Raw genomic sequence first — 21,833 nt, 5'->3', positions numbered from 1 at the left:
AACCTCTTTCTGATGATAGAACTGAGTACTGTTGCGGGACCCCCTCTTAGGAGGGAGTGTGATGTCATAGTGAAAGGGGTTGGGGGCGAGCACACATTTGGTCTGCCACATAAGAAAACAAACCTCAAATCGAGCTTGCCTGGCAAAAGGGCAAATGACAATTTCACAGCACTTCATAAGAAACTCCTGGAAGTTGCTAATGAAGACTAATGACTTCCCTCGTGTCGCAGACTTCACACCACAGTGTACAAGCCCTTTGACCACAAAGTCAATGTGGGCAACAGCAGGCCAGGAGGGCCGAGGGGGGACAAGAACAACGCCACAGCTCCATAGGGGGCGTGGCAACTGAACTAAGAGGATGTTTTTCCTCATTTTTCAAGTTTCAAGTTTCAAAAACAACTAAGGGGAGGAGAACTTACACTGATGCCCATCGCAATTGAAACATTTTTGGAGAGTTCTTAAAACAGCGGCATTGGGAGTTTTAATCAGGATCGTTTCATCTTGACACTATATGTTGTCTGTATTTTACTTCCAGAGCCAATAGAGAATTCTTTGTCAGGAACAAATATTAAGGTTATTGATGGAATTTAAATAACATCAGTGTAGGAAATTTAAAAAACATTTTGGGGGCAACTTTTGCCCCCACTGTCTAAAAACTGGGGGCATTTACAACATTTTGGGGGCACTTTAAAAAATAGTACTAATTAGTGCATAAAGTTGCTAAAGCGTAGTGTAAACAACAGCGCTGTTTGTGTGTTCTTCATCGTCGCCTTCTGGCAAACAGCTTGCAGGTGCTGAATGTGTTAGAGATGGAAATAAAATGAATTGAATGAAAATAAAATTATCAAAATATTGGGGCAATTTTTGCCCCTGGACAATGGTTTTTAGGGGCATTCTGAGATTTCTTGGGGGCATTTTTGCCCTTGCCCCTGGCTAAATTCCTACACTGAATAACATGGTTCTCATGGTTCGCGTTCACCCGCACAATCACTTTGGCAATATGAGAGCATTAGCTGACTAAAGCAATCTAATGGACCTGAAAGACGAATGCTGCCGTCAAATAAGTGAAACTATAAGAGCTTGGATAATATTGTCAGCCGTGCTCAGATAAATGTCGCACCTCACTGGTTATGTCAGATAATGTCGTACCTCACTGGTTATGTCAGATAATGTCGTACCTCACTGGTTATGTCAGATAATGTTGTACCTCACTGGTTATGTCAGATAATGTCGTACCTCACTGGTTATGTCAGATAATGTCGTACCTCACTGGTTATGTCAGATAATGTCGTACCTCACTGGTTATGACAGATAATGTCGTACCTCACTGGTTATGTCAGATAATGTCGTACCTCACTGGTTATGTCAGATAATGTCGTACCTCACTGGTTATGTCAGATAATGTCATACCTTAATGGTTACATGTCAGATAATGTCGTACCTCACTGGTTACATAATGTCAGATAATGTTGTACCTCAGTGGTTGTTACATAACAGACTCTGCTTTGGCTGTAAATTAAGCCTAATGTTACTTTTCATGATTTAAGGTCTAAAGGAATAACTGCATTCCAAAACATAATAAAACCCTCAGGTCTTAAATCCATAGTTGGGAAAACATGCCATTTATTTTCCTGGTTCTTGATAGCCCTATAATTTACTCATATAAATCACGCTCCTTAATTTGTGATATTCCAGCTGCTACTTTTTGAAGTTTGATGGATGAAAGTAGTACAATTTGTTTTATGAACAAAAGCACGGTCTAAGCATTATGGATGCATTATTACTCCTTAGGAGAGCCCTTATAATGCACTGTAGTTGTGTCAGCCTCAGACTCCAGAAGGCATCGGCACACTGGAGAGATTTTGCAGTAGAAGCAAAGACACAAACCACCACCACCATCTTATCTGATGTAGTCTTGGCAACACAATTTCTTTTGTGTCCTCTCAATATCATAAATGGACAAATTATATAATTTATAACCGTTTCCTTACTGTGACTACAGATATTACACCCATTCTCATCATGCCAACAAATATTTGTCTTTCATGCTCATATCATGCCATGGCATAGAAGATCATTACTGAAATTTGCTAATCAAGAAGTGATGTTACTATAACCTACACTAGAGACTATGAAAATACCTTTTTTAAGGTCACAGTTTTGTCAATGAATGCCTTCTCTAATGGGCAGGTGAGAAGAAAAACAAACAAAACATTTGTCTGATCTAAAGTTAAAAATGAATATGTGGCAAGAAACTGTGCATGTGTCGGAAGAGGCATGGCGCTAGTCTCGGCTCTCCCCAGATCGGCAGAGGGTGGAGCAGCGACCGGGGCAGCCAATAGGGCAGCATGGGGATAAATTGGCGAAGTAAAATTGGGGACAAAATGGGGAAAAATCTGAAAAACAAATACATAAAATAATATGTGGCTAGTGGAGTAAATTGGCCAAAAGTTAGGTGCTTAATCTCTGTGATTGGATTAGATTACCGTATCTAGAATGAAGTTTGATCCTTACATGTTGTCCATCCTCATCTGATGGGAGTTGCAGGCACAATTCAAATAGTCCATTTACTGTGGAAACAGCCAGAGGCATAATGAAATTACACTTGCATCTTACCCACCTCTAAATTAATACATTAGTAGTATTATTATATGTGGAAGACCCTTGCAGGGAAAGAGTTTCTGCAGACTTTGAGGGCAATTTAATCAGCACACAGCACAGGTTCATGTTTCTCAAATATATTTTTGGTTTGTGACATTTTATATGCATTCAGTAGAGAACAGTTTCCCTCCAGTAGCCTGAGCTAAGGGGACAGAGCCCAGTCACCTCTTAGCCATGATACATTCCCAGAAGAAGCTCAGCAGTAGAATAGAAAAGTATCTTACACCAAAAAACAAACAAGAAAACAAACACAAAAATACAAACTCCCAACAGTTTTGTCAAGGGTGATTCTGTTTAGTTATTCATTTGTGTCCTTTAAAAAAAGTATTTTTAGACGGCTTTCAAGAAACATCAGTAAATATCCTTCTTTTTATACAAAACAATCTTTAAAAAACATTCTGTGTCTTCCTCTGAGTTAAGCTAGAATTTTGATGAATTTACCAAAATGGTTCCATTGGAAAGGCATCTGTATTATAAGGTTTTCCCCAGCCTGCATTTCAATTCCACTGAATTCAGGAAATAAAGAGATCATGTATCCACCCAGTAACTAGTCCTGTCCAAAGATTCCTGAGTTGATTGGAATTGAAGTGACCCGAACCCTAATCTTCACACTCTCTCACACGCACATCTCCTCAGCTTAACTCAATACCCAGACCATCAGAGCAGTCACATTGGAAATATATTTGGATTATGATATGTACAAAAGCTAATTTCTAATTATCGAAACCAACTCCCTTTCATATCATTCTGATCAATGCTGGTGACAGGCCTTCTTCCTGGTAAGAACTGTTCCTCTTAGCTACAAATGCACACAAAAGAAAAAATATATATCGGACAAAATATTACAAGAGAAATACAGTGAGTACAAAAATAGCACAAAATTAAGTGACAAATGAAAGACATCCCAAATGTTAAGTGTAAACATATCCAATCTGCTACAGGTTAGGATGCCGTGTGGTGCAGCGGCCCCACAGACAAACGCAGCCGACGAATGCAGCCGATTGTCCTCATTTCACCTTTGTGTCCATTGAAATATGTCAGGTATCGATGCAAGTGCCTTGCAGATTAAATTATCATGCCTATGTAAATGGTCAAAGTGGTTGACAGCGGGTACATGCTGCTGAGCGCCAGCTCGGACTGAAGCACCTCCGATCGGAGATGTAGAGTTCTCAAGACGAGGATTTAGCTGCAGCTTAGAGATACAATTAGCATACAACATCAGAAACTATGCATAAACAGCTTGGCCAGATCCGGCATACAGTTGCTAAGTTGTTCTTTAGCGCTTCATTTTTTCAGTGAGTACAGGAAAGCTCTTTAGCTGCTGTGCAATACGCATAAATGGCACGTTACAGACATGCTGTGACACCGAAGACATCGCCTGTCGGCCACCGTCACCGCTGAGAGAGCAGTGACATGACAGGCGACGAGAATATTGCATTCTCTCAGTTAGGGAGTGTTTTTTTTCCTTTTACTAATTCTTAATGCACGAGAGAGAACAATAGCATCAACAATGACACGTTAGCTGCAGCGACATGTACCATTCGGGGGCGTGGGGGCGCGCGCGCGCGCGCGCGCGGGGGGGGGGTGGATGGCAAAGTCAGAGGCCGAGCTGCGAGGAGCAGGAGGCTCAGATGTCATGGATGTCCATGTAATCGTCCTCCTCGTCCGACTCGCTCTCCAGAGACGACTCCTGGCTGGACGTCTCCTGCACCTCCAGCGCCGGCTGGCTCAGCGTGTCCTTCTTGACTGTGGCTGCGGACTGGGAGGACAAGATGACGTTCTGTATGGGGCACAAACAGCAGGGGGCGCTGGTGGGTCTCAGAGAGGCATTGGACTGACTACAGGAGAGGAGAGTGCTGTGCAGGTGGTTATGCATGCATGCTCACACACAGACAGACACACACACAGAAACACATGCATTTGCATTTTAGAGGCACACAGCATACCTTGAGTCTCTGTTTGGTTTCTTCTGAGATGCTGCCTTTGGGGGACAGCAGTGTGGGCGTAGGAGGTGTTACTGTGATCTCCGGTGGGAACTTGGTAACTGTGGAAGGGATGAAAAGCTTTGGCATGTTGGGTGGGATACGAGAGCGGATACGGCTGGGGTCTGGAAGCTTGGACTGCTCATTGCTGGCATACTGCTGCTGGTCTGAAAACAGAAAGATGAATGAATAAATAAATAAATAGATTAAACGTTTTGAAGGTTTATAAAGTCAGTGGAAATTCTACTAATTAGACAATTTAATTATTAATTAAATCCGTTTACCCCCCTGTCACCTTGTCCTACCCCACCTAATCAGAGAGGTTCTGACCTGAGCAGAGTTGTGCGGTGCTACATGCGGCAGGCTCCTCCTGGTACCAGCCTGCGGTCATCTCCTGCCCTTGGGATACAGTGGCAAGTTTCATTTGTTGACAAAGGTGAGACTCCTGCTGTCGGTATGAAAGTCCCTCTGAGGGCTCCTCTCGCTCCTCTGTGGACAAAACACACTGTCACAATACTGCAAGGAGATACATGTAGGACATGATACAGATTCTTTCAAATCACTCACACACACACACACACACACACACACACACACACACACACACACACACACACACACACACACACACACACACATATAATGAATACAAAAGATGGGTCTCCTAAAATGTCACAAACTACCACAATTTTACTTGATCTACAGCAGAGGTGCCCAAATTCTTTCCTATGGATGGGCAAAAATGTATCTGGATGGAGGGCCGTGGGTCAAAAATATATGTTGATGTTATGTGAAATGACATTAGATTAAAATGTATTATATTTGACAGACAATTTACATTCTAAATATAAAATATTTTTTCAAGAAAAACAGTTTAACAAGTTTTATAAAAAAGAATATTAGAGTTAGATTTAGAGTTGATTAGAAAAAAAGACTTTTATTTTCAAAGGGAAAGAGACCTTTCTGACAGAAAGTGCATGAAACTCAAGGTGCGTAACCCTAGCCCTACCCATAGAACCCATTCTCATTCAGATATCTTGAGGTGAGCTCAAGGGACCCATTTGAAAATGGCCATGCCCATCTTTTCCCTCGTCAGAATGTAGCCTTCTCTATGATCTTGTCTCACCCCCCGGGCCTACACACAACCTACTTATTCGCCTACACAGTCATGCAGCTGATTCGAATTTTAAGATTGTCGACTGGCTTTAAGGGTTGTATTTTACTGTAGGCGAATATGAGACTCATGCCCAATGTACACTAGTGGCCCATTTCCACCGCTGGTATCAGCCCGGCCCCGCCCAGCTCGTCTCGCTTTTTTGTCTCATTCCACCGATCAAAAACCTGGACAGCCCGGGTTGAGTCGGGGTTGAGTCGTGCTAGTTTTGGTCCCTGCTTTGTTGAGGTTCCAGCGCTGTGGACCCGGTACCATACGGTGACGTGAAAACACTGGGACGACTGATTGGTCAGGCAGAATCGTGTTTACTGTATCTACTGTCAATGCTGGATACCAGTTTAGTGGGGCTTACCTTCTCTTCTGTTATTTCCATCAATCTTTTGTGTTGCTGCCTTCTGCTTTGGTGAAATAAAATCGATCTCCTTGCTCAGCTTTAACATGACGGTGGTTCTCAATTGTTTTGAGAGAGAAAAAGTCCGCTCCTCGGGAAGCCCTTGTAGTTGTGTGTAACGTCGGCTCCGCTAGGCCGGAGGTGGGGGTTTATCGAAGCCACGGTCTTGCCTGGTGAGTTGCCACCGGGGTGGCTTCCCTTCTCCCCATAGCGTACTCCCGTCCCCCCGCGCAGCGCATGCATGTGAGTTTGAGTAACAACAAAGTGATATCCATTCTCCTGACCGATTGTCACATTTGCCCATGTACACTGTAGGTCATTTAGAGGCACCAGTATTTCATAACCAGTTTAAAAGTTCCATGTATGGATTTAATTTTAACGTTATAGGCTACTTCGGCTATGGGCGGAGGACAGATATGCGGTCGCTATGACGACCAGGTGTGGGCGGAGGCGAGTAAACTTGCTATGGAAGCAGAGTCTATTCATGCATTCCTTTATAACTGGGAACTGGTAATTTTACGACTTCAAAGGTCATGAGCAGGGACGGTGACGTCACCAGAGCTGGCATTTCCCATTCCAAATTCGTAGGAGCCTCAGCAGCCCGACCTCAAAAATCCAAGATGGCTGCGCCGCGCAACAACAGTAGTTATAATCGTAGTTATGTTGTTTAGCACTTCTGTTTTGTTTGTGTCTCCTTAAATCAGCTGTACACACAGCACTGCCTAACATCTATCTGTGTGGACATGAGGCTGCAGTGTCTGTATGCGCAAAATGCCGCGAAATGCCATGTTATCAACTGTCATTGCTAACAATGGCTAGCCTGGCTAGCGACTGGATCTGACCAATGAACAGTGAACTTCCCAGCTCAAGTTTTCTGCAAATGGAATGCTAACAAAAGGATGTGACGACGTCATTTAGCCTCCACATCCCAGTTATTTTGCGATAAAGGAACGTACGATATATCAAGTAGAGCCAAGTAAGACCAGGTCGAGTAGAGCTGTACTGTGCGGTTATATGTGGTGGAAATGAGCCATAGATGTGGTACAGCCCTGTGCGGCTCCGGTAAAACTGCCAGAACAGACTCTCGCCCATGTTATTAGATGGACAATACATCAAATATGCACCCGTTCTATTTTTCTATCCGCATGTGTCTGACAAGATTACACGGGTGTGGGTCTGTTCAGGCAGCTGCATGGAACCGTAGCACAGCTGAGGGACATAGGCCTTAATGCATAATATTCACCATCAAAAGATTCATTATGAGCATCAGAGATGATCATTCCAAACCCCAAAAGGCAAAATAAAAAACCAGGCCAGTACAGGGTTGAATGTAAACAGCTGTGAGCTGTGAAAGGCCACAGGTGCCCCCTGCTGGTCATTAGACTAAGAGCAAGGCAGAGTTCTCACAAACTGCACAGGCACCTTCAAAGTCTCACTTCCTACTCAAGCAGAGGCATCAGCCTACCACAGGATACACCTGCGAATTAAGGCACCACACACACATGAATAAACTGAAGTCTTCTAAAACTACGCATCAGCACTACAAAAAAAGAAGCAAAAAAAAAACAAAAAAAAAAAAACATTTGGTTTCCCAAGTGTACTAACTGCTAGTCACACTTTACACAGACATCCTGGCAAACACCAGCAAAATAAGCAACAGGTGGTGAGAGATGGCAGAGTGGGGCTACTCTAACGTTACCTGTGTGTGGTAGGAAGGCCATGGCTGCAGCAGGGTGGCCGGCTGCTCTCCTGTGCTGCTGCTGCTGCTGCTGCTCGTGGAAGGCCGAGGCCAGGGGTCTGGACAGCTTGCTCAGGGGCTCGTACAGAGCTTTGGCTTGGCCGTCCTGGGCGGACAGCGGGTGGCAGGCGGCGTGGCTGAGCAGGACCGGCGTGGGCAGCGAGGCGGGGAAGAAGATGTCGCGGTGGTCCTTGGCGTACTTAGGGGTGGTCGGGGCATCGCCTGTGGACTGTTGGAGACAGAGAGAGAGACACACGGTGAAGAGATTCAATTGACTTTGGGGGGGTGATCCAGCTGCAGGCAGGCAGGCAGGCAGGCAGGCAGGCAGGCAGGCAGCACCAGCCTTTCCCCTGCTCAGGTAGAACACTGAGAACTGCACATCCTCTTTCCCTGGAGGCAGAATCCTTTGCAGGAACTGGAAGAAATGGAATGAGTCACAGTCGACACCACTGCACTTTTCCAACAGTACCACTCTTAGTCTTAGCTTTGTACGCTACAAGCGATGCTATTCTTTACAATGTTGCGAGCCCTTCCCTAGGGGCTTGGAGTCTTACTGTGTGCCGGAGCCAGTGGCTGTTGTGACTGGACCACGCTACATCCCTCTGTGACACTTTCCTGGACGTCCTTTTTGCGGACCACTCGTAAACAAAAGGGGCTGCACAGACAACCTGTGACAACAGCCGCCGCGCTCCCACAGCTGCTGTCATGGCAACGCAGAGGAGCACCGTCAAAAGAAATGAATACACCCTCTCTCTCCACCGTTTTCCCTTTCAAATGGACGGAAGTTGAACTAGCCTTTCTAACCCGTTTAACCCAGTTCTTCGTATTGTTCCGTGTGCAGTGTCCACATTTAAGAAGTAGCTAAATAAATAAGGGATAATTCATTTAGCATCCAGTAAAAGGAACCTTTATGTAGACTTCATAGCATCAGAAGTATACAGAATTATTCTACTGCAATACGTACGTCGGTCCAGACACACTGTGACGTCGTGATCGATTGTTTTGTCGAGGTTTCAAAAGGCCCATAGGCAACGTTGAAGGCTATAGTCTGCTACCGTCATGTTACGAGCTGATAAGAAGATGTTAGCACAAAATCATTTAGCAAATAACAGCTCTCTTGCCATTTCTCTCAGGCTGTCACTGCTGGGATTTGAAGTCAAAAGTGTGCTCTGAGTCAGAGCGCTGCGATGACGCTCCCCCGAGGGATTCACACACAGACAAACAAACACGAGCAGCAGCAGCAGCAGCCTTCCAAACCTGAGGCAGCAACAGATCCGGCTCAGCGCAGAGAGCGAGCGGCACGACAAGCTACGAGCACAGAGTTCCAACGCTAGCTTTCATGATCGCACCTCATGAATTAAACATCGGCGACAAAGACACAAACACGTTGGAGCCTGTGTGCACCAACGGAGACACGGTACCCGAGAACATTCACAGCAGCAGACTACATGAAGTCACTCTGTAGGTTCCTGCTAGCGTTCACAGCGCGCTGCTGGCGCCTGAAGAAACGTGAATCAAACAACGGTTCTCTGCAATGATCCAGATGGGGATTTAAATCAGATTAGTAGCACCACTGGAGATGTCATCTATGGGTTTCGGTCATTCAAGCCGACCCAACATTTTAATTAAATTGCCTCCCAAAATAATGGAGCTCCTTTGTGAAGCTAAATCTCCATATTCTTCCATAAGGAAAGCTCAACATTCATAAGCCTGCCGTTGTCCAGTATGGCAGTACACACACACGCACGATTACACACTCACAAGTACATACGCACACACAACACTCTGACTCATCCATAACTAGGGCTGGGTTCAAAAAATCGATTCTCCGATTTTTAATCGATTTTTATTTTAATCCTCGATTATCGATTAATATGTCCAGAGATCGATTTTTTTTATTAATTTTTTGTTGTTGTTGTTGTTGTAAATAAACAGGCTAAAATATTATGCTGTGTGTGGTAGTTGAAACATAGTTTCAAGTTGACGTTTATGTTTGTAGTTGAAACAAAAACATAAATACTGTAGGCTACATGAATGGAAATGTTTGATCATTAATATCTACTTTTAGAAATTATATAGGCTGAAATCAAATCACTGTGCATAATTGTGAAAGTGTCTTTATTGACAGATGAAAAGGTTGTTATTTACCCTTTGTCACCACCTGGTGAGTAAATATGTGTAACTAAAACCATTAAAATTGACAACAGGTCTGCAGCTTTTTTCCCCATGTATCTACTTGGCTGGTTGGGAACCCCTGTGTTACATAACTGGACAGTCATGTAATTCAGGGTACAGCTCAAAAAACACGTTTTGGTATCACTAACCAAATCAATACTGAAATTGATGGAATCGAATCGAAATTAATCGATTCGCAAACTTGTGAATCGGAATCGAATCGATTCTTGAAATTTGAACCAATACCCAGCTCTATCCATAACATGTACATACTCCTACACATACACGCACACACTGATACACAACATTGTAAATTGTTGATGGTTTCGTTGCTCTGTTTTTATATCCTTGTTCTTATGTTGTTTTATGTTGGGGACTACGGATGGAAACTAGCCTCGTGCTAAATCCGGCATTTTTTACACTTGTATCATTTTACATGTTTCAACGTGTTCATTAATTATGTGATTCTTGAATCTTGAATCTTGTTGTCCCTCCCAAATAAATGAATAATAAGGTCAAGTACAGTGACTCCATGGACTCGCTCTGAGGAGGCTGAAGGATACAGTCAGCAGAGCAGGTGAAAGACTGCTAGTCTGGTTAAAGCCACCCGGCCTGCACCTCCGCAAATAAAGCAAAGAAAAAAAACACATTTTCAAAATAATCACTATTGGAAAGTTCAATCCATTCTCGACAGATTCAGGGCACGACAATGATAAGTACACGGTCAGACCATTCAAACTTCACATGCTTCCACTGTTTCCCCTAGGACGTAGTTGTAGCAGAAACGTGCGGTGAGCGCACGTGTGAGAATGTTTTTTGCACACAAATTTTTTTTTTCTGGCAAAGCGTGTCCTGTCTAGTAGGACAGGGGAGTAGTAAATAATACAATTGTATTTGGCAATAGGGTCAGTATTCCTATAATATTCCTATAGTATTTTTTTTACAGTGTAATTCAGCAGTGCTCAATGCATATAGGATAAGGGAGCAAGTAACAGAGATGAAAACAGAGAGCACAACACAGCTGATGTCCCGGATCAGCACCATACAGTTGGACCTCGCTCTGCAGCACTTGCGGGGGCTTGGAGGAATGTGCAAATCTGGACGAAGCAGTTTATTGAATTTTTGAGGCACAGCCAGGCAAAGACTTTTTCATATCTCGGAGCTGAGAACCCCAGGGGGGCGGGGCCAACTCACAGATGCAAACCCCCAGCAAGAGGAGGCGGTACAATAAGCACACAAAAGCAGCCACTTGATGGACTTCACGCCAAAATGACACTAGTGCGGCACGATTTGGTGAAAAGGTCATATTGCGATTATTATGGAAAATATTGCGATATAATAGACATACTTGTCACACTTGTCTTCAAGAAAACGCACAGATTACGGATGATTTTGAAATGTGTTTCTCAACTCAAACATACAGTACAAACTTAAATTGATGTAAAAATACAAAAACAAAAATGTGTAAAGTAATGTGTTCAGTGCCAGTCAAAACTGTTGAATTTTTTAAATTGTAGCCTTTTGTGATTATTGCACAGGCTGACATTGTAATTGTGATTAGATTAATTGTGCAGCACTAATTTACACCCGACAGTAAATTTGTTAAGGCTTCAAACCATTTTTTCCAATCTACTCTGGCCTCATGTACACCTGGCATGGAAAAGTGCAGATAGAAAATAAAACGTAGGGATGCACGATATATCGGCAGTCATATCGGTATCGGCCGATGTTGGTCATTTTTTAACATATCGGTCATATCGGTATCGGTCAGATGTTGCAATGTTAATATCGGTTATCATTATCAGCCAAATTCTTCACATTGATATGAAATAATGCAGTAAATCTATGATTTATGGGCTTTTCCAAAGGCTTTGCAAATAAAGAAATGCATAACTTTTTCAAATTCAGTGTTAACATGTGTTTTTCAGTATGTACAATATGTGATGATCATAAAAATGTGGTTTTATACAGATCATATCGACATCGGTAAATATCGGTTATCGGCCATAACAGCAATGTTAATATCGGTTATCGGCATCAGCCAAAATTTTCATATCGGTGCATCCCTAATAAAACATATCAACATTCTGTTCTGTCTTAAGTATAAATGTAAATACACACAAAATGGAAACTGACTGGAAACGGATATGGGATCAACATGAACCGGGGCCACAAAAAGTTACTCTTTGGCCACCAAATATCCCATGTAGGTGGCCCACTGTGGCCACCAGACTTGCCAGCCTTCACCAACGCAACATTGACGTTACAGTTACATAAACATCAGATTCGTACAGTTCTACAAACACCCAAAATACCTTGCTCCTTTTAGTCCAAAATGCGACACAAACAGAACGGTAACGTTTTTGTACGAGTAATGTACTCGAGTCGTCTCCGGCTAGTTAGTAGCTACAGATATGAAGAGAAGAACCAGAAGCAGAAAAGGCGGACTGACAAAACGAAATGGCAATGAAAATGTAAAAGTGAATGGAAGCAGGAGTTTAAGTGGCTAGACTACGACACATGTAAAGTCATGAACTGTGCTGGGCTGGCCCTCAAAAAACAGGCGCGAGATAAACTCAACACACGTCTTCATTTGGAGACCAGAAGAAGACTACGCAACCGGTTACAGCGAGGTTAGTAGGCATAATAACACTCTTTTATTCCAAACTGCCCACATAGCCATATCAGTCAAATCATGTTCCAATGCCTGTGGGTGTTCTTATATACGTGGTTAATTAAAGTGGCTAGGACAGGAGCCGGTCTACTCTAAACACAACCGTGTTGTGTTACCCAGGTGTAAATGCTTCAAAATAAGTAGATAAAACAAATGAATCGAATAAAAAAGAACAAAGAAAACAAAAATAAATCATGCAGAAAATAAAATATAATCACTGAACTGGGGGGGGATTTATTTTGCCCACAGAGCGACTTTTCACAAGCCTGAGGTTGAGGGAACATCACCGTGACAACAGGATGTGGGCAGAGAGACCCTTGATGACTGTGTGGGCAGGAGGAGAGAGAGCGGGGGGCGGAGCCAGCGAGAGAGGATGAGGCAGAGGAGAGGAACTGATTCCATAAGGAATAGGAGTAGTAAAGACAAAAGCTCTGTGGTCATTATTACTGGCTTAGCTAAATCAGCTCATTCAAACAGAGAAATTAGCCATTAGCTTTCATCAGTGTAATCGGACCCATCCTGGTTTAATGGATTCAGATGCTTTTATCCGGCGTCTCCCCTCGTAAATCGCGTGGATTTGCCTTTCATGTGCAAATGACAAACAGCGAGCATACCAATGCACAGTTGAAACCAATAACACGTTTGGCAACTACTGGAGTGAAGCCGGAGAGGACAACAGGGAGCGTTCACGGCACGCCGCACTTTGGGCTATATTTAGCACTGGCAGGTTGGAGCAGGGAAGACTTGAATCTGGGAATTACCCACTTACTCATCAGTTTAGCACATTTTACTACAGATACTGCCTGGTTACTTCTCCACATTTACGATATTACAACACAATAATATGATGAGGGGAAACAGCATCCTGGGTCAAATAGAAATCACAGAGTGCTCTGTGCATGATTCTTATCGTTTGTTTTAATCTACTGTACTTGGAATGCCAGATGGGTGGGGTCTTGGTCTCATTCGTCTCAAGACCACATTTTGATGGTCTCCCGGCTCATCTCGGACTCGCCCTCCTCCCTCGGTCTTGACTCTGTCTCGGACAAGCCGGACTCTGCATTTTATTTCAAGACCAGTCGAGGCCACAACTGCAGCGACAGAATGATGTGCCTGTGTCCGATTTATTTATTTTCCATTTTATTTGTACTCTGGTTGGGTGTACAAATCTCCCTTTCAATTGCAACCAATAACTTTCACCTGCAGTTGAAAGTGTTAGCGCTGAGACCACTCCCTCACATCACACAAGGAGACAAGACATGGGAGAGCAGAGCAGTGGCTGCAGAGATGTTGTTGCTTATACAAATCACACAAGTGGGAAGAAAAAACACTCAGCAGAGCGTAAGATCTGTGAAGTAACCTTCACCAAGAAGGACCACGTCAAACTTTCATCATCACCTCGAATGAAAACATACATTCTGAACGTCAGTGATATGGAATTGCAGTGCTTCAGAGCAACGAATCTGTCACCTATCCTACACCTATAATCGGAGAGGGGGCTGGTGTAGCACGGCACACAATTGCAGAACAGTTGAGCATGCAAGGCCGTATAGCGGGCGACCCGGTTCTGGTCTTGGTCTTGCCCAACTCGGTCTTGGTCTCACCCGCCCGCTTCCCCCATCGGTCTTGGTCTTGACTCGGTCTCTGTGGTCTCGACCACAACAACAGCACTAAACTGACTCCAGTACCTCCCTCTGATGGTCAAAACTTTCTGGAGCTGATTGTATGTGACAAACCCCACCCCATGTGTACACAAAACAGGTTAAAACTAAGGAGTTATTTGCAAATACTTTTCGACCCAGTTTCTGCTAAACAGCTACGCTGTACTGTCCTACCAACAGACCCATAGTTTAGGTCCAACTACACCCAAATAAGGCAAGCTTAGACATGGACTGCTCCACAGACACTGTAGTCAAGCCTCTCAGATACAACGCTTAGCAAAGATGCAGGTCAGCCACATAGCGGTTGGCTGTAGGGAGGAAAGTTAAAACAACACAAACATATAAATCACAAGCAAATCCAGTAATCTAAAATTACTATCCAGGTTGCGGGGACAATGCTGACACTGCTATTCTGCGGCGTTGGCATTTCTGAGGTGTATAACTGAGATTTGTTCTGGATATTCTGCTCCGGATCCCAGCTGAATCATAACCAAGGTAATGGAAACAAGCAGCACTGCTATCCTTCTTAAACGTTCACCCATTGCAATCAAAAACATGTTCTTTTTACAAGTAAATTCATGAAAAAAAAGCATTTATAAAATTCTGTCACGCTGAATGTTTTCTTCTGCAGTTTGGATAAAGGCTATGTAAAAGCAATGCATGATGTGTTCACAGTCATTGAATAAAACTGGTTGCCGTTCGGGGAGTAATCTGATGCTGTCAGTGGTCAAAACAAGCTTGTTTAGTGCAGTAGGGCCATGTGGGAAAAACGGCTGCCAACTGAAGCGATCTTGGTCAATACTGCATAAATTTCAAAGATTTCTGTTCACACATTACTTAGTTACACATATATATATTATTTTTAAATATTGTTCAGGTTGAAAAATACAGAACTTCTCCTTCAAGTTTCTGTTTGCTTTGGGGACCATCTCCACCAGCATAAAAATCCTTTGAGTAGCTTCTTTTAAAGCCCTATGGAAGACTGCTCCAGCAAAACGAGGAAACAGATGAAACAGATACTAGATAAACCAGGATACAGTAGACAGCACACACATTTAGCTCTCGACACAAATTAACACTACAGCGTGCAGCTAACACTGCACAGAGGGAAAGGTGGAGGCAGAGAAAGATAGCAGAGGAGCGGAGTTTAACAGTGCTTTACCTGTCTTTGGGCAGAAGTGGCCAACTGTATCTGGCAGAACTTGACAGCTTGGTCCAACGCCACATCCTCATCAACCTGAGAACAGGTAGAACGAAGGAGTTAGAGCAAAGAGCGCAGAAAGATACTGTATCTATACATTCATTATTCAAAAGTTCATCTCAAATCATTTCATGCATCCCACCATTATATCCAGTATAAACACTGCACTACTGCACACTTGTGTTCTACGGCTGCAAAAATATATTTGGTGCTGCTTAAAAAGATGTATATTTTAAATGCATATTTCTGGAATGACATGTGCAGTGCAGCCTATGGTCTATTATACAGTAAGTCCCTCTGCACTGTTTGAGTGGTCCAGTTGTCCATGTACTCTACCACCTGTGCCGATTTGTCCACGTCTCTGCACCAAAGCAAATATATATATATATAATATACCAAAACTTCGCACCTTTTGTGAAATAAAGCATGTGTACGGCACAGAGAATTGTTTTGTATAATCTGTCTAAGAAAAAGCGCTCTCTATGTGCTCAAATCAGAGCTGGCATACTTGGCCTTCATATTGAGACAGGCCGATTTGTGGGCACTGCTGAGGATAGACTGTGCAGTCTGTGTGAACTTAAGGAAGTTGAAAACGAAACACACTTTGTATTCTATTGTCCCTTCTATAATACTATCAGGCAGAGTTTTTTTAATAAGGTAGACAAAGAAAATGAATTTGTGTGGTTGGAAGACTCTGAAAAATTCATACGGCTCTTCCAATATGAAACTTTTGCATTTGCCACTTTCTTAGAAAAGGCTTGGTTGATGAGGAGGAATGAAATGTATAGATAAAATAAGAAAAAGAAAATGTATATATTTTGTGTAACTGTGTCATATAATCCCATGTGGGATGGGCCACAATGTGGCATGACACGCAAATAAAATAATTATTCATTCATTATTCATATACCGTATATAATAATTCCTGTAATTCTGTGTCGGAAGCAGCAGGAACTCTTTCTAATAAGAGTCTGCAAATGGCTGACTGATCACAGCACCGTCAGAGGAAGGCTCTCACTAGGACCCGGTAGTCAGTAGATGTGTGGTAGATGTGTTGTGTGGGAGTTGTGTAGGGAGCTTAGCTAGCTGCTAGCTACAGCAGAACATCATACACTTAAGCATGTTCTATAGTTCAATGTGAGCGTGGAGTTGGGACGCTGTCCGTGGCAGCTAGACAGTCCAACTCGAACGTCAGCTCAGCGCATCGGCTGCAGCACACCAGCCGTGTCGACCCGACGCTGCGTCACATTTCTGAGGAGCTGCACGAAAGTAGAGGTCTGCTACCTGACCCGAGACCATCCCGAGACCCGATGGTCAGTTAGGGCCTGGTTTTTAGGGCCGGGTAGGGCTTGATCGTCTCGGGCACGGGCCAGGCTAGGGCCTACATTTTAGGGCCGCTCAGGGCTCTGCATGAAAGCCTCGCCGGTAGCCTCACCAGCCACGGCACTTTTCTAAGTACTAAGGGAGCTGATGCACTGCAACAGGTTGGACCTGTAGAAACCTCGCACAGAATGACCACCGTGGCTTTTCAGAGATGGAGGTCTGGAGGAGCTACTCTGCCATTAACAGATAAGTGTTTGATCAAGCCTGAGAGCTGTCATTTGAACACTGATGCTTTTGGATTGTGAAATTGTGAAATGTGGCAGGGCTGTTAGCATGATGATGTGTGGTTGAGCTTCTGAATGGGCACACTGGATCAGTTTTTATCCTTCACTTATCAAGATGCAAATCATTTCTGATGGGAGAAAATGCTCCGTCTCTGTTCAGAGCATAAGATTTAGTGGGATTTTGAAATACTAGACAGCTTGATTCCTACGGCCTCGCCCACAGCTCGGCTGCTGCGTGGCCTCGCCTGCTCTATTGGTGCGGCGGGTGTGTTGCTCACAAAATCATATTGCCCTCAACATGCATGCAGGGGTGTGTGCCCCTTAAGTTTACATCCATCAGTCTTATGACATCACTGATGACATCATCATTGTCTTATGACAAAACCAGTGACTTATGACATCAGTGATGTCACAATGCTGATGTCACTGATGACATCAGTGATGTCACAATACACAATTGCTCAAGTGACATCACTGATGACATCATCAGGCGACCCCACATAGGGTCGCGACTCTAAGGTTGGGAACCACTGCGCCTATTGCCCTTCCCGTTACCTCCCACTCCAGCTGCAGATCCCTGACATGACACATAGCCAATGATATGGCAACTTCCCTGAGGTCAGCATTGATCTATATATAGCTATATAAGCTGCTCTGTAACAACACTATGAACTATGCAAGAGAAAGCACTACAGTAGTTGGAGTAACTTCCAAATAATCGAACTCCTATGGAAAGCTTGCTCAGGAGAAATACAAGGCGGCATCCTTGTCACTTTGAAAGCACTATAATGCCACTAAGTATTTTCACTTTGTGGCATCACCATTACATAGGCATTGTGTGGGGGCAATAAATGGTTAACATGGACATTAGCAGGCCAAAATTTGCACTTAAAGGCAAAATGCAACCGCTATCACTGTAATTCAATCAGTGTAATTTTGAAATGGACAGAACACAGTGGTGTGAGGTACATACGTACATTATTTCATCAAGTTTCTGCAAAACCTCCCACCCCGAATTCATCATGAAGGAAAATGAAAGGCTAGTGACATACTGTAGCAAAAAGCTACATCTCTGCAACAAGGATATCAAGTGATTTTTTTTACATTTTTCAAGGTTATTCCTTGCACAAACGATAGAGTAGGTAAGTGCACTTAGTGCAGTACTTACTACTTGGAATTTGATTTACATTTCAGGAATAAGTAGTAGTGCCATATGAAATCCAAATTTGTTCTCACCCTCAAAGTGAAAACCAAGACCCCCCCCCCCCAAAACTCCAATAAAAAATTTACAATTATGAAATAATTTAGGTTACTTACTAGAATAATTAGGTCTACTTTTGATTTTGATAATTAAGCCTACTTTCATCAATTTCACCCAAATTATGGAAACTTCTGCAATATTCCATGTTTTATAGTTGATTTATATTACCAAATTCCATGATTTTGTCCGTTTTGCGGAAATCATATGGCCCTACAGTAGTTCATACATGCATCCCGATGACTATTACCAACCTAAAAAAGGAATTTCTTCCTAGTTTGTTTTTCACCACTGAAAAGTTCTCAGGGGAAACAGTGTGGGTTCCACTTAAAATGGGCTTCCTGTGGAGAAGTGGCTGCCATACAATGCATAAAAACAGCAGAAAACCACCACCTATTGCTATGAATATGTGAAGGAAGTTGCAAAATGCATTGAGGTATATTTTTGTAATCCAGTTCCCCAGAGAATCTATTACATTTCCTGACTGTCCCTGTCTGGCATACACCTCTCTAAACTCCACAATATAGAAAAAATACATGACCAGTGGGAAACCCTGCTCCTGTGTGTGATTTTGCTCAGCTGCATTCATGATATGGTCTACATAAAACCTGATAACCCACCAAGAGGGATCATTGGACTGGAGGCTATGGGGCATGCGACAGCCGAGTGAATAGAGTGGATAATGAATTAAATATTTAGAATGGGTGCTTTTTTGCCATCAGCCCTAGCGTGACCTAAGATAATTATCAGACACCTGAAGAAAAGTTACAAAATGCAACCACATGGTGGCACTCTGGAGCCTTGCGACGAATGCTTGCGAGTGCGACTAAATGCGACTCATTCAGGGAGAGGGTCTTAAGCTGTGTTCACACCGAGATATTTATTTTTCTCTCCGTCGCTCGATTCAACCCTTTGGAATCGCTCTGTCGCTGTGTTTAAATCGCTCGTCAACAGGCACAAGAATTGATGGACATCTGGGGGCTATAACGTTATGCAATGTCATGATGTTTGTCCACTACGAGCCACCGTAGTTGTTTACAAGCTAAGCCTATAAGCGTGCTGCTAACGCGAGCTCTATACCGGTAGTACAGACTTCCCTTCATGTCAGCTGTCAGCCTGTCAATCAGCTGTCAATGCGGTTTGTTGCCACACAATAAACCAGCGGTTTGTTCCAAGCCAGTGTGATCCTTGACTCACTCTTACACAGCAGCCAATCAGCGTTGAACAGCGAGCGACTGATGCCAGCGAAATGTCGCTCGAGTTGGGATATTTCATCTCGGGCGACGAGCAAATTTCCGCCTTATCGCTCCGTCTCTGGCGCTCGGACGCCCAGCGAGTTTTCTCCCGGGCGAATATACGCTCAATCGCTCGTTTGCATTGACTTTGTATGTAAACTCGATGCCAGCGAAAAACTTTAAAAGGTCGGTGTGAACGCACCTTTACTGTCGCGTTGGCTCCCACAATGTTCAAATCCACCTACCCGTCTGTACTTCATGCAGGGGAAAGTTGGTAAAAACGGAAAGGGACACTCGGGGAAAATAATGAGCGCTGATGGGGTGGGGGGGGTGTCCCGGAAAAGGCGGGACATCCGCTCGTATTTGTCCAATCACCTGCATCGGTTTATTTACATGTGTCATGATTAGTCGAATACCATCGAACTTCCTCCCGTCTGAAGCATTTTCCCCCCAATTTCTTTGGCCAGGTTCTGTGGGCGTGAAGTACAGACTGCATAATGGTGCATTCGAAGAATGTGGAAGAGACAGTCTGGTTTGAGAGACTAGTCTTACTGGGTGTCCAAAAATAAGCCTTTCAAAAATATTCTTAAAAATTATGCTACACAATGGGGCAACATTATCAGAGTATCATGAGTTCAGCCTGCAATCTGTTCAAACAGTAGTCACGACGTGCAGAGGTTGACTTTGGTGGTTTACTGTGAGTAATAACACAACCGTGCTTTAGAAGCCTGGTTTGCAGTCGTGTTTGATACCTGAATGAAGCAGGGAAAGTCCCTACTCTGCAGAGGGGATTATGTTACTAACTCAGCTTAGAGGGGGTTTCCCAAACCCATTTTATTTTAGGAGTGCTCATATCATGAGCATGCATGACAATGCAGAATTGGTGGGGGGACTTTAGTATAGTAGAGCCTATGTTCTCAGCAATAAATAAGCATGGTGTGTGTATGCGTGCACCTGCCTGCTGCATGTATATCTGTATCTACCTGTAAGCATACCAGAAACACCTTGCACATCTTTAGGAGGTATACCTGTTTTATGAGCATGTACGTCTCTGACATGATCTTTTCAATGCGCCCCAGGTCGTAGGTCATGACTTTCTGGCCTTGCTGCCACACCCTGTAGGCATCAAGCAGCAGGGTTTTGCCAGACTCCACATCCTCCAGTAGCTTCCTTTTCCTGTTGGGCCTTCGCAACAGTCCCTGATCAGTCCCGCTGGCTGCCACTGTGCCCTTCTGTGCTGGGAGTCCCTGGAGCTGCTGCTGCCTGGAGCTGATGCTGAGCTCCTCCAGAGACAGCTCTGAAGTCCGGCTGATTTCAGCCACTTTCTCCGCAGGCTCTGTAGCGCTCCGGGGAGCCTCAGCCTCCGTTTGGCTGCCCTGAGAATCTGCAGTAGTAGAGGGCCCCCTCCACTGGCTAGTGTCCAGGTCCATGGGTTCCCCTGGCGCTGTTCGGAGCCCCTCACTGCCAGCCGCCTCCACCTTGCCAGACTGGAGCTCCTGAGCCTTATCCCCCTTGTCCGGGGCCGGGGCCGGGGCAAGCTGTGCCTGGGCAGCTTCCCTGGGCCCGGTGTCAGGGCCGGCGGTGGCACAGACTCCCTCTGTGAGGCCGGGCTTCTTGGGCAGCGCATGTTTGCCGTCCTCTGAACTGGGCCTGTTGGATGCATCCGTTGTGGTCATCTCCCCCATGGAGGGCGCAGGCACTTTGGAAGGCTGCTCAGACACCTGAGAGAGAACAGAACCTGTCACAACACAAGGTGGGTGCATGCCAAGAGCCTAAAACACAGAGCTGCTCTCAGCTCTTAAGAGTGTGTGTACAGTGAGTTCTGTTTCCTTACCCCTGTGAGACTGTTCAGATTGTCCTCCAGGACTTTTACAGTTAGGAAAAATGCTCTCTTGGCCAAAACCTGGCGATCAACATCCCGTAAATACTTCCTTCAAGGCAGAGAGGCAGAGAGGGAGAGGGAGAGAGAGAGAGAGAGAGAGAGAGAGAGAGAGAGAGAGAGAAAGAGAGAGAGAGGTGGGGGGGTGGGGGGAGAGGATAAGTAATAGAACAGCGATCCTCAAAGTCCGGACTCCG

At 44.2% G+C, this 21,833-nt stretch overlaps 1 protein-coding gene across 1 annotated transcript in view; it reads right to left on the bottom strand.

Moving 5' to 3' along the window:
• Positions 1-2,686: 2,686 nt before the first annotated feature.
• cabin1 (calcineurin binding protein 1) overlaps positions 2,687-21,833 on the bottom strand; it is a 54,538-nt gene continuing 35,391 nt past the window's right edge. The window contains exons 33-39 of the mRNA XM_083644137.1: positions 21,592-21,688; positions 20,786-21,478; positions 15,619-15,693; positions 7,908-8,175; positions 4,974-5,132; positions 4,608-4,810; positions 2,687-4,441 (exon numbers count right to left, since the gene is read on the bottom strand). Coding sequence (XP_083500263.1) covers positions 4,289-4,441; positions 4,608-4,810; positions 4,974-5,132; positions 7,908-8,175; positions 15,619-15,693; positions 20,786-21,478; positions 21,592-21,688 — 1,648 coding nt within the window. The 3' untranslated portion in view covers positions 2,687-4,288. The remainder of the gene's footprint in view (positions 4,442-4,607; positions 4,811-4,973; positions 5,133-7,907; positions 8,176-15,618; positions 15,694-20,785; positions 21,479-21,591; positions 21,689-21,833) is intronic.

The sequence above is a fragment of the Poromitra crassiceps genome, assembly GCF_964638095.1.
Source record: "Poromitra crassiceps genome assembly, chromosome: 10".
NCBI lineage: Eukaryota > Metazoa > Chordata > Actinopteri > Beryciformes > Melamphaidae > Poromitra > Poromitra crassiceps.
This window is presented reverse-complemented; position numbering and strand designations above follow the sequence as displayed.